At 34.7% G+C, this 14,783-nt stretch overlaps 1 protein-coding gene across 1 annotated transcript in view; it reads right to left on the reverse strand.

The window, feature by feature from the left end:
- DOT1L (DOT1 like histone lysine methyltransferase) overlaps window positions 1–14,783 on the reverse strand; it is a 123,893-nt gene that overhangs the window by 89,225 nt on the left and 19,885 nt on the right. The window contains exon 2 of the mRNA XM_051972241.1: window positions 10,384–10,427. Within this exon, the coding sequence (XP_051828201.1) occupies window positions 10,384–10,427 (44 nt within the window). The remainder of the gene's footprint in view (window positions 1–10,383; window positions 10,428–14,783) is intronic.

Raw genomic sequence — 14,783 nt, forward strand, 5'->3', positions numbered from 1 at the left:
GTTTCTATTGGGCTTATATCCCAAAGAAATACTAAAGGAGGGAAAGGGACCTGTATGTGCCAAAATGTTTGTAGCAGCCCTATTTGTACTGGCTAGAAAATGGAAAATGAATGAATGCCCATCAATTGGAGAATGGCTGGGTAAATTGTGGTATATGAATGTTATGGAATATTATTGTTCTGTAAGAAATGACCAGCAGGATGAATACAGAGAGGACTGGCGAGACTCACATGAACTGATGCTAAGTGAAATGAGCAGAACCAGGAGATCATTATACACTTCGACAACAATATTGTATGAGGACATATTTTGATGGAAGTGGATTTCTTTGACAAAGAGACCTGAGTTTCAATTGATAAATGACGGACAAAAGCAGCTACACCCAAAGAAAGAACACTGGGAAACGAATGTGAACTATCTGCATTTCTGTTTTTCTTCCCAGGTTATTTATACCTTCTGAATCCAATTCTCCCTATGCAACAAGAGAACTATTCGGTTCTGCAAACATATATTGTATCTAGGATATACTGCAACATATCCAACATATAAAGGACTGCTTGCCATCTAGGGGAGGGGGTGGAGGGAGGCAGGGGAAAAAAAAATCGGAACAGAAACGAGTGTCAATATAAAGTAATTATTAAATAAAAATTTAAAAAAAAATTGGAGAATGGCTGAGTAAATTGTGGTATATGAATGTTATGGAATATTATTGTTCTGTAAGAAATGACCAGCAGGATGAATACAGAGAGGCTTGGAGAGACTTACATGAACTGATGCTAAGTGAAATGAGCAGAACCAGAAGATCATTATACACTTCCACAACGATATTGTATGAGGATGTATTCTGATGGAAGTGGATTTCTTTGACAAAGAGACCTAACTGAGTTTCAATTGATAAATTGCAGCTACACCCAAAGAAAGAACACTGGGAAACGAATGTGAACTATTTGCTTTTTTGTTTTTCTTCCTGGGTTATTTTTACCTTCTGAATCTAATTCTTCCTGTGCAACAAGAGAACTGTTTGGTTCTGCAAACATTTATTGTATCTAGGATATACTGCAACATATCTAACATATATAGGACTGCTTGCCATCTAGGGGAGGGGGTGGGGGGAGGAACGGGAAAAATCGGAACAGAAGTGAGTGCAAGGGATAATGTTGTAAAAAAAATTACTCTGGCATAGATTCTGTCAATATAAAGTTATTATTAAATAAAATAAAATATATATTAAAAAAGATTCTACCTAACTAAACTGTGACTGAAAATCAGAAAAGTTCAAGGTCAGTCAAAAGATGAAGAGAAGCATTCCACAATAAAAAAAGACAATCTGGATACATTATAATCAGGAAGGAGAGAATATACTGGGAGATTAGAGAGGTACTTAAGGAGAGGTACCAAGTCTGTCAATATAATATTTGAGGAATTACTATGTGTCCAAGGGACTAAAGGAGACAGGACAGTGGGAAAGGGCTTCAATTAGTTAGTAGGAGTTAAAAATTATAATCTAATATTATATAATATAATCATAATCTACATACCAAATTCCTACTCTAATCTCTGACTGGGACAAAAGCAAGCAAAACATACTGCAGGATAAAAAATGAAGGAGACCTAAGAAACTATCATTAGGGATATAAGCAAGACTGAAAAAGCTACACCTGAAGGTGGTCAAGTAAGTAGATGGTAGAAATTCAGCATAATAAATGATTTCTCAATTTCTTTTCTACCAGCAAAAAAGTAAAAGTATTATTTGTTCAAACCAAAAGCTTAAGTGAACAGGGCATTGGCTACTTTTGTTCATTTAAGTTTTTATTTACTTATTAATTTTGCAAGGAGATTGGGATTAACACCTAGATGTTAAATATCTGAAACTGAATTTGAATTCATGTCTACTGACTTCACAGCCGATATTCTATCCACTATACCATCCAGCTGCCACAGGACCCTGTCTACTGAGAAAGCATTTGAATCCTTTAATCTACTAGTTAGGAAAAATCAGAGATGAACTAAAGTGTTCATGTTATCTTTAGGCACCATGTCTACTGACTTCAATTATCAGTGCAACTATAAGTAATTTAATAACTTATGATAAACTAAGCACACACAAAGAATTCATTAGAAGGTGTCTGAAATACGAAAAATTTGCTCCAAATCACTACTGATCAGAGAAAGACAATTTAAGACAGCTCTGAGGTACCACCTCACAGCTCTCAGATTGGCTAAGATGACAGGAAAAAATAATAATGAATGTTCGAGGGGATGTGGGAAAACAGTTGCATTGTTGATGCAACTGTGAATGGATCCAACCTTTCTGGAGAGTAATTTGGAACTATACTCAAAAAGTTATCTGTGCATACTCTTGATCCAGCAGGGTTTCTATTGGGCTTATATCCCAAAGAGACCCGCTTGTGCAAAAATGTTTGTGGCAGCCCTCTTTGTAGTGATAAGAAATTGTAAATTGAATGGATGCCCATCAGTTGGAGAATGGCTGAATAAATTATGTATATGAATGTTATGGAATATCATTGTTCTCTAAGAAACAACCAGCAGGAAGATTTCAAAGAGACCTAGAGAGACTTATATGAACTGATGCCAATTGAAATGAGCATTATGCATGGCAACAAGACTATGTGATAACCAATTCTGATGGACACGGCTCTCTTCAACAATGAGATGATTTAAACTAGTCCCAATTGCTTAATAATGACGAGTCAGCTACATCCAGAGAGAACTATGGGAAATAAGTGTGAACCACAACACAGCATTTCCACCCTTTCTGTTATGGTTTGCTTACATTTTTTTTTCTTCCTTTTCTTTCTTTCTACAACTGATTTTTCTTGTGCATCAAGGTAACTGTATAAATATGCATGCATATATTGGATTTAGCATATACTTTAACATACTTAACATGTATTGGACTACCTGCCATCTAGGGAAGGGGATGGAAAAGATGGAAAAGGGTCAATGTTGAAAAAAATTACCCATGCATATATTTTGTAAATAAAAAGCTATAATAAAAAAAATAATAAAAATAAAGACGGTATCTGAAAGTTAGTATAATCAATATTTGCTCTTAGGAAATGTTAACTGGAGACTCAAGGGGTGGCTCTATATCCTAAGAAATGGATATCCAGAACAGTTATGCATAATAACATTCCAAGCAGTATTATTTGTGATTAAAGGAAACAGTATGTCCAATGAACTGCTGAACAAATCATGGCATATAAATAAAATAAAACAATTGGAATGGCAAATAAAAAGAAATAATTCTAAGCAAAAAAAAGACAATGGAGCAGTAACAAAGTTCTGCTCATTTACAGCATTTAACTATCATACAAATATAATAGTTCCATTCTGTCAATAGACTATTACCAAGAGAATATATTTTGTACGAAAGTGTGGATGTTGGTTGGAAAGGAGCACCTATTTGAGACAAGCAATAGTAAATATAAATGTCTAAAGAAAAAAAATTCATTAATCAAGTAATTTATTTACCTTTTTAAAACATCAAATCAAAATTCTGAGACTTTTGAAAAATATGCATTTCATTGACAGGACAGACATCAATTGTTTAAATTATGAAAATCCTGCTTTTTTAAGACAGCTAATTTTTTCTACCAAGCAAGTTTCTTTAGTACTTTTGAGATAATTCTAGTACTGATTTTTTAATCAAGCCTTCAGATATTGGTGGAATAGTAAACTGCAATGCCAAAAAGTTTAAAATCAAAGCCATTTGGATACGTTTAAGAACATTCTCTTAATTATGAAGAATTCTAAATCTTAAAATTACTGTAAACTTTTAAATTTCAATATAAATATCCCCTATATTTGCTATAGGAGGCAGAAAATAAAGATAGCTTAAATATGAAGTAAATTTAGCACAATATTCCCAATAGTGATCTGCTTAGAGATACAACTTCTCACCTTTCTCGACTATTCTCTGTAACTTTTATTTTAAAGTTTCATTAACACTTTTCTTTCTTTTCTACTTTGAGAGTGGGTATCACTATTTCCCCTCTCTACCTCAAATAAATTTCATCTCCTAATTTCCTTCCTAAGTAAGAAATTTAGTCAAGCAAAACATTTACACCGTGACCAAGTTTGAAATTGGTTATGTGTGTTTGGATTTTTCATTCAGCACTTCTTTTGTTCACCACCTCTCTGTCAAGAGTAGATTCTCATCTGGAATTGGAACTGGTAAAAATACTGATCAAAATTTTCCTTTACAACCTTGCAGTCACTGTATGTATAGTTGCTCTTATGGTTCTGTTCACTTAGTTAACTGTACAAAATCTAAGAATTTCACCCATAATTTGTAAAATATTCTGAAAAAAGAATGCACCATTTACATTTTCTGTCTGTCTCTTTCAACGTATGACTTAGCCAAAGAGTTTTCCTGGGAAATAGAAAACCAAAATTGAAAGATTATTTGGTGTTCAATCTTTTACTTTTCACATTACTGAAAGAATTGGCTTTTTTTTTAAATGGTCCTACGATTTTCACTAGGGCAAAGAGGTAACCACATATATCTTTCACTGCTAAAGTTAAGTCAAAACAATTGTACAGTTCTTCAGAATTACATTCTGAATACATTTTTAAAACTTTTCCTATTAAAATACTCACGTCAAAAGGATCTATCTATATGTGGGGAAAAGAAACACCTGAAAAATGGTTCTAAGGGTTTCAGAGATTGAAAAAACCTCAATATATCACTGTCAATCATACACATATACCCCCAAAATTAACAGCATGTTATAGGCAGGTTGATATTAATAGTTTATTCAGCACAATGAGTCAAAATTAAAGATGAGCTCTCTGATTCCAAAACATCTGCAAAAGCCAGCCTCAAAAACAGTAGATCTGTGGCACATATAGACAATAGGATCCTTAACACTTTACTTACCAGCAATTTGGAACTATGCTCAAAAAGCTATCAAAATGTGCATATTCTTTGACTCAGCAGTGTTACTAGTAGGCTTATATCCCAAAGAGATCTTAAAGGAGGAAAAGGCACCCTCATGTGCAAAAATGGTTTGTGGCAGCCCTTTTTTGTAGTGGCAAGAAACTGTTAACTAAATGAATGCTCATCAGTTATAGAATGGTTGAATAACTTATGGTATATGAATGTTATGGAAAATTATTGTTCTGTAAGAAACAACCACCAGGAATTGTGAACACATCCAGCCATTCTGGAGAGCAATTTGGAACTATGCTCAAAAAGTTATCAAACTGTGCATACTCTTTGATCCAGCAGTGTTTCTACTGGGCTTATACCCCAAAGAGATACTAAAGAAGGGAAAGGGACCTGTATGTGCCAAAATGTTTGTGGCAGCCCTTTTTGTAGTGGCTAGAAGCTGGAAAATGAATGAATGCCCATCAATTGGAGAATGGTTGAGTAAATTGTGGTATATAAATGTTATGGAATATTATTGTTCTGTAAGAAATGACCAGCAGGATGAATACAGAGAGGACTGGTGAGACTTACATGAACTAATGCTGAGTGAAATGAGCAGAACCAGGAGATCATCATATACCTCAACAATGATACTGTATGAGGATGTATTCTGATGGAAGTGGATCTCTTCGATAAAGAGATCTAATTAAGTTTCAATTGATCAAGGATGGACAGAAGCAGCTACACCCAAAGAAAGAATATTGGGAAATGAATATAAACTGCTTGCATTTTTGTTTTTCTTCCCCGGTTATTTATACCTTCTGAATCCAATTCTCCCTGTGCAACAAGAGAACTTTTTGGTACTGCACACATGTATTATATCTAGGATATACTGTAACCTATTTAACATATAAAGGACTGCTTGCCATCTGGGGGAGGGGGTGGAGGGAGGGAAGGGAAAAATCGGAACAGAAGTGAGTACAAGGGATAATGTTATAAAAAATGACCCTGACATGGGTTCTGTCAATAAAAAGTTATTTAAAAATTTTAAAAAAAAGAAAAAGAAAAAGAAAAAGAAGCAACCACCAGGATGATTTCAGATTGGCCTGGAAAGACTTACATGAACTGAAGCTAAGTGAAATGAGCAGAACCAGGAGAACATTGTACACAGCAACATCAATATTATGATCAATTCTGATGGTTGTGGCTCTCTTCAACAATGAAATGATTCAAACCAGTCCCAATTGTTCAAAGATAAAGAGAGCCATCTACAGCCAGAGAGTGGACTGTGGGAACTGAATGTGGACCACAACATAGCATGTTCACTCTGTTATGGTTTGCTTGCATTTTTGTTTTCCTTCTCAGATTTTTCTTGTGCAGCAAGATAACTGTATAAATATGTATACATATAATGGATTTAACATATATTTTAACATATTGAACATATATTGGCTCACCTGCCACCTAGAACAAGGAAGGAGAAAATTTAGAACAAAAGGTTTTGCAAGGATCAATGTTGAAAAAAAATCACCCATGCATGTTTTGCAAATAAAAAGGGTTAATTAAAAAAAAAAAATCAAAACTTACCTTTCACAGTGCCTTAGTCAATTTGCTAAAACTAAAAATTGCTGGTAGTAAGTTTCCTCACCTGGGAGTTCCCTGTACCACTGAAATCACCAGTACAGTTCATATTTAACAGAGGAAGAATACTTGCTGAAACTCATCCAATACAAAGGCATTTACATGAGGGGAAAAGGTGGGAAAGACTTGATCAAATCCACAGCATAACATCAAGTCCAAAAATATGCTTCAAAGGCAGCAGCACAAAGCTGTAATTAACATAATGTTCAATCGAATTTAATTAATGTGCCTCATAGTTTATTCAACTCCAAAAGGGATATGGTAATACCTGTGCTATACACTTCCCAATGTTAAGGAGAAAATAGAATGAGGCGATACATTTAGATGTCCTGCAATTGTGTCACAATGCTTCTAAGCTTCTAGTGACTGAGGCAGCTGCAAGGACTCTTCTCAGATTATCATTTCTTTTTATCCCCATCTACTCCCTCTGCTATTACTTACACAAACAATAGAAACTTGTTTGTAGATTCACTTTGTGCTAAATTAAGCATAGCATTGTCTCAGAATGTCTGCTAGTTTTCTAGTAGGCCAAGTCATTAGTACAAGGCATTTATTTAGCAGTAACATTTAAGAAAGACTTTGGACATGTAAGACCTAGTGGGGAAGAGAGATAGAGAAGGGAACAAATCTCTGTGCTTCCCAAGTGTACTTGTATTTCTTCTCTACTTCACATTAGAGAGCTACCAGTTCCAAGAAGGCAGACCACAGAGTAGTAAACAACCTTCAACACAGTGGTAATCTGGAAGCACACATCCCCTTTCTGTGCAAGCCTCCTTGCTACAAGACTTCACGTTGTAGCTACCTGTCACCTTTAACTTAATCAGCATGAAAAATCAGTGAGGGCCAACAAAAAGGATCAGGAGACTGAAAAAGTGCTATGTCAAACTATATTCAAAGTAATAATCAAGACTATTAAGTAATTGTTAAAAAAAAAAAAAAGTTCCTTAATCAAATAGAAACAATCATAGCATAGTATGAGGGAAATTAAGGTTAGATCAACTCCTTAAGACCATACCACAAAAAATTCCAAGGATATATGCCTTAAATATATCAGGAGATCAAACATAAAATGAAAAGCTTTTACAAATAAGCAAGACAACTGCAAAGAATTAGAAGAATTGAAGAAAAAAAAACTTCACCACAAACTTCTGTCAAAAATATATTATTTAAGACACCAATTACTTATATTAACAAACATCAAAGCATATATACAAAGGATAACCATCTTCAAATCACTAATAAGAGAAACACAAATTTAAGTTTAAATATCAATCATACCTCATATCAAATAGGTGAAGATGTCAAACAATGAAAATGACAATTATCAAACAAGGCCACAGATAGACATAATAATTAATATAGTCCCAGCTGAGGGAGATGCGACTCAACCCTAGTATTCTGGAAAGCAATTTAGAACCGGGCTTACTCTACTGTCTCAGGAATACACAAAGCAGGGATCTAGCTTAATGTGGCCAAGGACAACAACCTAAAGCAGTAGCTGCTATTATGGTAGGGAAGAATTGAAATTAAAGTGGGTGACTACAAAGAAATCATAAAAGAGGGAAAAGGACCCACATGTGCATAAAAATGTAGCAGCTCTTTTTATAGTGGCAAAGAACTGGAAAATAAGCAGGTACACATCAATTGGAGAATGGCTGAAATAGCTATGGTACCTGAAAGAAATGGAATATTATTGTTCTATAAAATTGATGGAACAAACTGATTTTAGAAAGGACTGGAAAGATTTACATGAACTGATTCTGAGTGAAACAAGCAAAACCAGGAACCCACTGTACACAGCAACAAGACTGTGCAATGATCAACTATGACAGAATTAGTTTTTCTCATTAGTTTAATGATCCAAGGCAATCCCAAAAAATTGGATGTAAAATGCCATCCATAGAGAACAATAACACAGAATGTAAAACACGCTATATATGTTCACTTTTTTTTTTCTTCTGGTTACTTTTTCCTCTCATGTTTTTTCCCTTTTCTTATGATTTTTCTCTCCCAATATGATTCATATGGAAAAATATTAAAAAATGAATAAACATATATAACTCCCCCCCCCAAAAAAAAGCTTTACACGTAATTGGGGAAAATAAAAATTTTTTAAAAGGATAAAAAAGGAAATAGGTATTTGTTAACTAGAAAAATGACTGTCCAAAAATGGTACAGGAAAGTAAAGAAAATACTGTTGCAAAGATTTAGGATGTAATACAGAAGAAAATGAGCAAAATACATAAAACAATGATCAACAGTAACCAATGCTAACTTTGGAAGTCTGATGACCAAAAGCTTGTCTCACCTGGTGAAAGAAAACATTTTTAAACATGCTCAAAGTGAGCATTTGTGCTGTATTATATTTACTATAGTCTTTATTACAACAAATGTGAAGGTTCTTTTGCTTGGGAGGTGACAGGATGGGGAGAGGGGGAGAGAAGAAAATGTTAGTATTGATGAAGAAAGAAAAATAATACAATCTAAAACACAAGACAGACAAGAAACTGAAAAGGACACAAACAGGGTAATCCTTTGTTCCCTATTAGAACATCATCTCCTTCAGAATGGCTATTGTTTCTTTCTTTCTATGTGTATCCCCAGTATATAGCATTGGGACTGAAAGAATAAATGCTTTAACAAAGGCTTGTTGGTACTTCCTGGCTAAATTTAATACAAAAAAAAGCTGTATATAGCAGGAGTGCACAATTTCATAGACACAATTTCTTTTTGTTCAGCAAAATAAATTCAGTACCTAAATACAATGCAAATTCCTATAGAGCAAAGAATGGCTAGGTATGAGGGACACATGCTTATCATTCTTGCTACTAAGGAGGTTAAAAATGGTGAATCACCTGAGTGATAAGCGGTGCTGGGGCTTTAGTTAATTAGATGCCCACATCAAGCAAGATACCCCATATCAACATATGAGCCCCAGGAAGTAGACTGCCTAAGAAGAGATGAATAAACTCAGATCACAAATGGCTTCCATGCCAAAAAGCAGCAGAAATGGAGCTACAAAAGACCACTATACTTCCAGACAGAGATAGGGCAACAGTCTACACCACCACTATGACTCCCCCATCCCATTTTCCTATATCCCACAAAAAAGATAAAGAAATGTATAGCAGAAGCAGTACTGCTCTCAGACACTTAACGCTTTCTAGCTGTGTGAGCCTGGGCAAGTCACCTAACCCCAACTGCCTCAGCAAAAACAACAACAACAACAAAAACCACTATTTTCCCCACATCTTTTCTTTATTCTCACTATTTCCCCCTTCTCTCTCCAATTTTCTATTGTATAGAAATATACAGTATAGAACATAAGGTATACTCCAAATGACAATGCTAATCATCCACAATGACTTAACTATGGTCACACCCATGTCAGAGGTGGCACTGGACCCAAGTCCTGTAATATAAGGTCCAACATATCTTTTGACTACACCAAGAGAAAATTCAACAAATAAGAGGGCCTAAAGGTTTTCTAATAATAGGAAGGGGGAAAAGCTTTAAAAGCAGGAATATAAGAAGATGTGGGAAGAGTAGAACTCATAAGGAACTAAGATATTTAAATGGAAGTACCTACAAATTTGAATTAGATTAACTTAACAGTAATCAGATTTTTTTTTTTTAAACATCTCTATGCCAGTACAAAAAGAAGCCAAATGTATTACACAATAATATGAATCAGCTACTTGTGAATAAGTATGGGGAGTCAGCAGAGCTTGGGGTTATAAAAATGTGATTAACTCATCACTTCGTAAATAGATTCCTCTTTGTAAGTATTATAGACATGGGAGAAAAACACAGATGACAATCCAACAGATAGGATACTAAATGCTTACCGAATGGTCTCAATGATTTCATGAGCAGCATCATGGTGTTTGTCCTAGGAAGAGGGGGGAAAAAAAGAATCATTTTATTCACCCATCTTATATTTGAGATATATATATAAGTATACCAGGGAAAACTATTGCCCAACTCACTAATGTGACTGATTTATATTATGACTATTATTATTAGTAATGTGTACCTGCTGTCTAGCACCTCACCAAAATGAAATACCTTTTTTTGTTCTTCATTCTCCTTTTTCCTACAGACCTGAACATTTCTAAAAAATATTCCCTTTTGAGCTCTTTTCTTGCTACTGCATCACTCCTTTAATCATGATTCCCTTCAAACCTTTCTAACCGCTACTTAAAACTTCTCTGGTTCTTTCTCTTCACAAGATTCATCAAGGTTCCATGTCCTTGGCCTCTACTCCCAATAAGCTTTGTCACCCAAATCTACATTTCCAACTCTGACTACATCTGCAAGCTTAAGTTCCATATGTAACCTCCCTTTGATATTTCCAAGTGGTTGCTTTGTTATTCTATGTCCATGTGTACAGGAGTTCATTCAATCCTCTCCTCCAATCCTCAAACTAGGATTCCTGAAAATCCAAAAATACCAACACTTTGGGGCAGGTAGGTTGTGTAATAGATAGAGCACCAGCCCTGAAGTCAGGAGGATCGAGTTCAAATCTGACCTCAGACACTTAAACACTTCCTGTCTGTGTGACCCTGGGCAAGTCACTTAACCCCAATGTCCTCAGTTCCCCCCCCCCAAAAAAACCCATAAAACCAATATTCTCTCAAGTACAAAGTATATTCTGTTAAAACAACTCTCTACCATCATCCCAGTTCAAAACCTTAACGAGATCATACCTAGATGAGGCAGTATGATAGTTAAAAAGAATTGTGAAGTTAGAGTCTCTGAACCTAGGTCCAAATCCTGATTCTGCCACTTATTACTAACAGCTAACTTTTTTAAAATGCTTAAAATTTACAAAGCACTTTACATATGTGGTGTCATTGCACTGGCACAACCCTGTGGGACAAATGTTCTTATTCTCATTTTACAAATAAGGAAACTGAATGTCTTGTCCAGAGTCACTCACTTCTTGCTCCAAATCTAACATTCTATTCATTGCACTGTCTTGCTGCCTCATGTCATAAATTAAAAAAGCAAAAATTTCCTATTGATGATGCACGTCTATAAATGCTGCAGTCCCAGACAACAATGAATTAACCTGCAAAGACCAAAAAGCTTCCACACTGAAATTCAATTTGTTTTTTTATTAGATTGATTTTTAAAGCAAAGTAGATAAAAATATCTTACCCAGAGGATACTATCAAAAGTCTTATCAATAAATGTATTTAGAACTAACTGTTCTTAAATGTCCAGATTTGAATAAAAAATTTTTTTGAAAAAAAATTTTTAAATGAAAAAAAGATTAGAATGCATTTAGGAAAACTATGCTTTCAACAATTCCAAACTAATCATAGTTTACTAAAGTTCATAAATATTATCTTGATGATCAAATTAATATGGTTTCAAAGACTGGAAAATATAATCTCATAAGAATAAAAAGTACAGAAAACTCAAAAGGCAATGAAAAAACCTATGGTGAACAACAACCATAGCTTGATGTCAAAGGAAACATGCAGATGGACAAGGCGATCAAAGGATAGAACATGACATGACAGGCAAGACAGGAGAAGATATAAATACAAGTGGACAGACTGACAGATGGACCTATAGACAAGAGTATGAAACCAAATCCCAACACCAGCAGCATCCTGACATCCCAATGATAGTAAAAGAACTGCTGCCTCAACACCTCCAGCTAGACGGGATTCCAGGATTTGTTTTTAGTTCAAAGCCAAATAGACTTAAAGGCAGCAAATGCCAAATAGAAAAAAGCTCTAGAATCAAAATTAGAAGACCTAGGAATTGGATCCGGACTTTCCATGTGCTTACTTATGTGACCCTGGTCACTTCTCTCTGGGCCTCAGTTTTTATCATCCTATCTTAATAGTCTTCTCTGACTCTTCATGATCCCATTTGGGATTTTCTTGGAAAAGAAACTGGAAGTATTTTATCATTTCCTTCTCAAAATCACTTGACAAATGAAGAAACAGGCAAACAGGTTGGAATGACTTGCCGAGGGTCACACAGCATTTGAACTTAACTTTAAAATCTGAACTTCTGGCAAATAACTCTGGCATCTTTACTAAAAAAATCCAAAAAGGGTCACAGAGTTGAGCCTCAGTTTACTAACCTGTAAAACTATAGAATCACTAAAGTTCTTCCCTGTTCTAATTAGACAATCCTATTAGAAATTTATGGAACAGAAAGAATTGTACAAGATAAGAAGATATGACAGTATACAAAATCTATACCTGAAGCCATCCTCCTAACAAAGTTGGCTAGGCATTCAAGTTCAAAATACAAATGCAAAAAATAATTTTACTAAGTTTTTGAAAGAGATTTTTTTTTAATCTTACTGGGAAAAATGAACAAATCCAATATTTTGCCAATTATCAACTGATCTATATACATATTCCAAGACATAAAATTTTAAATGCTCGTTTACCCATCAGTGATCAATAATCTATGATTAAACTCTTTTTCCTGTTCTTCTGCCAGACTTTCATAACAGAACTTAATATGAAGCTAAATTAGGGGGTGAGGAGGTAAAATATCTCTAAAACGTAAGCACTGACAAGTCTGTTTTAACCAAAAAACAAAGACATCTCTTCCCCCAGAAAGTGTATCAGATTTCAAACCATACTACAAAGCAGTAATTTGATACTGGTAAAGAAATAATATAATAAATCACTGCATATCTAATACCAATGGTTAATGCCACAGTAAACTTATGCAAAATAAATCCAACAATCCAAGCTTTGGGGGCAAAAACTCACCATTTAACAAAAGCTGTTGGGAAATGAGGCAGAGACCAACATCTCACACCACATATCAAAATGGGTACATGATAAATGGTGATGTACTAATTAAGGGAAGGGGGAATAGGGAAAAATACCCATCAGATCTACAGATGAGAATAGTTTATGTCCAACGAAGAGACAATTACATGAAATTAAAAAGCTTCTGGACAGGCGTTTGGTAGCTAAAATTAAAAAGGATGAAGGATACTGGAGAGGATACTGGAAATTTTTACCAAAAAATTTCTTTGATAAAGGCCTCATAATTCAAATGCATAGGAAACTGAACCAAATTTATAAAAAGAGCCATTCCCCAACTGGTAAATGAAAGAAAATGAACAGAAGTTTCAGAAAAAGAAATCAGAGCTATCAATAGTCGCATGAAAAAAATGTTCTATATCAATGATTAGGGAAGTACACATTAAGAACAACCCTGAAGTATCACCTCACACCTATCACACTGGCTAATATGGCAGAAAAGAAAATGACAATGTAGAAAAATTGCACTACTGGTACAACTGTGAACTGATCTAACAATTCTATAGAACAATTTGCAACTATGTCCAAAGGGCTAACAAAATCCTTTGACTAGCAATACCACTACTAGATCTGTATCCCATAGAGAGCAAAGAAAAAGGGAAAAGATCTGTACAAAAAATATTCCTAGCAGCTCTTTTCATGGTAGCAAAAAAAAAAAAAAAAATTGGGAATTGAGAAGATGCACATTGATTGTAGGATGGCTGAACAAGCTGTGATATATGAACGTAATGGAATACTACTGTGCTATAAGAAATGGTGAACAGACAGATTTCAGAAAAAGAAAAAAGTGGGCAGAATCAGAAAAACATTGTACACAGTAACAGCAGTATTGCAATGATGACAGTGAAGGACAAGGCTACTCTGATCAATACAATGATACAAGATAACTCCAAAGGACCCATGATGAAAAATGTTATCTGCCTTCAAAGAGAGAACTGATGAATCCCAAAGAGAACTGATGAATCAAGTACAAATCAAGGTATACTTTTTTCTTGCCTTTTTTTGGAGGGGAAGAAGGAAGAGGAACTTAAACATGCCTAAGGTAAAAGATTTTTGCATAACTTCACATGAATAATTATTATGCTATTGCTTGCCTTCTTGATCACTGGGGAAGAATTTGCCATTAAAAACTTACAAATAAGTATTCAAAACAAATCATAAAGGAGAGACCTGCCCTTCCCCTAGAGAAACTGCCTTTCTTTAGGGTAGGAAAAACTCTCCTATCCTATGAAAAAGATTTTCTTACAGTTCAGTAATGCATAATATCATCCAAGAATTAATCCTGTATCCTATGAATAAAGGCTTTACTTAAAAGGATTAAAAAACTAAACTCTAGACCTACAGTCTTGAATACGGTTGGTCCTTTCTAGCTAAAGAAAATGAACTAGAGTTTTAGACATCCACCCAATCTTGTGTGTGATTGTCAAATAATTCTA

Source organism: Antechinus flavipes, chromosome 1 (assembly GCF_016432865.1).
Source record: "Antechinus flavipes isolate AdamAnt ecotype Samford, QLD, Australia chromosome 1, AdamAnt_v2, whole genome shotgun sequence".
Classification (NCBI taxonomy): domain Eukaryota; kingdom Metazoa; phylum Chordata; class Mammalia; order Dasyuromorphia; family Dasyuridae; genus Antechinus; species Antechinus flavipes.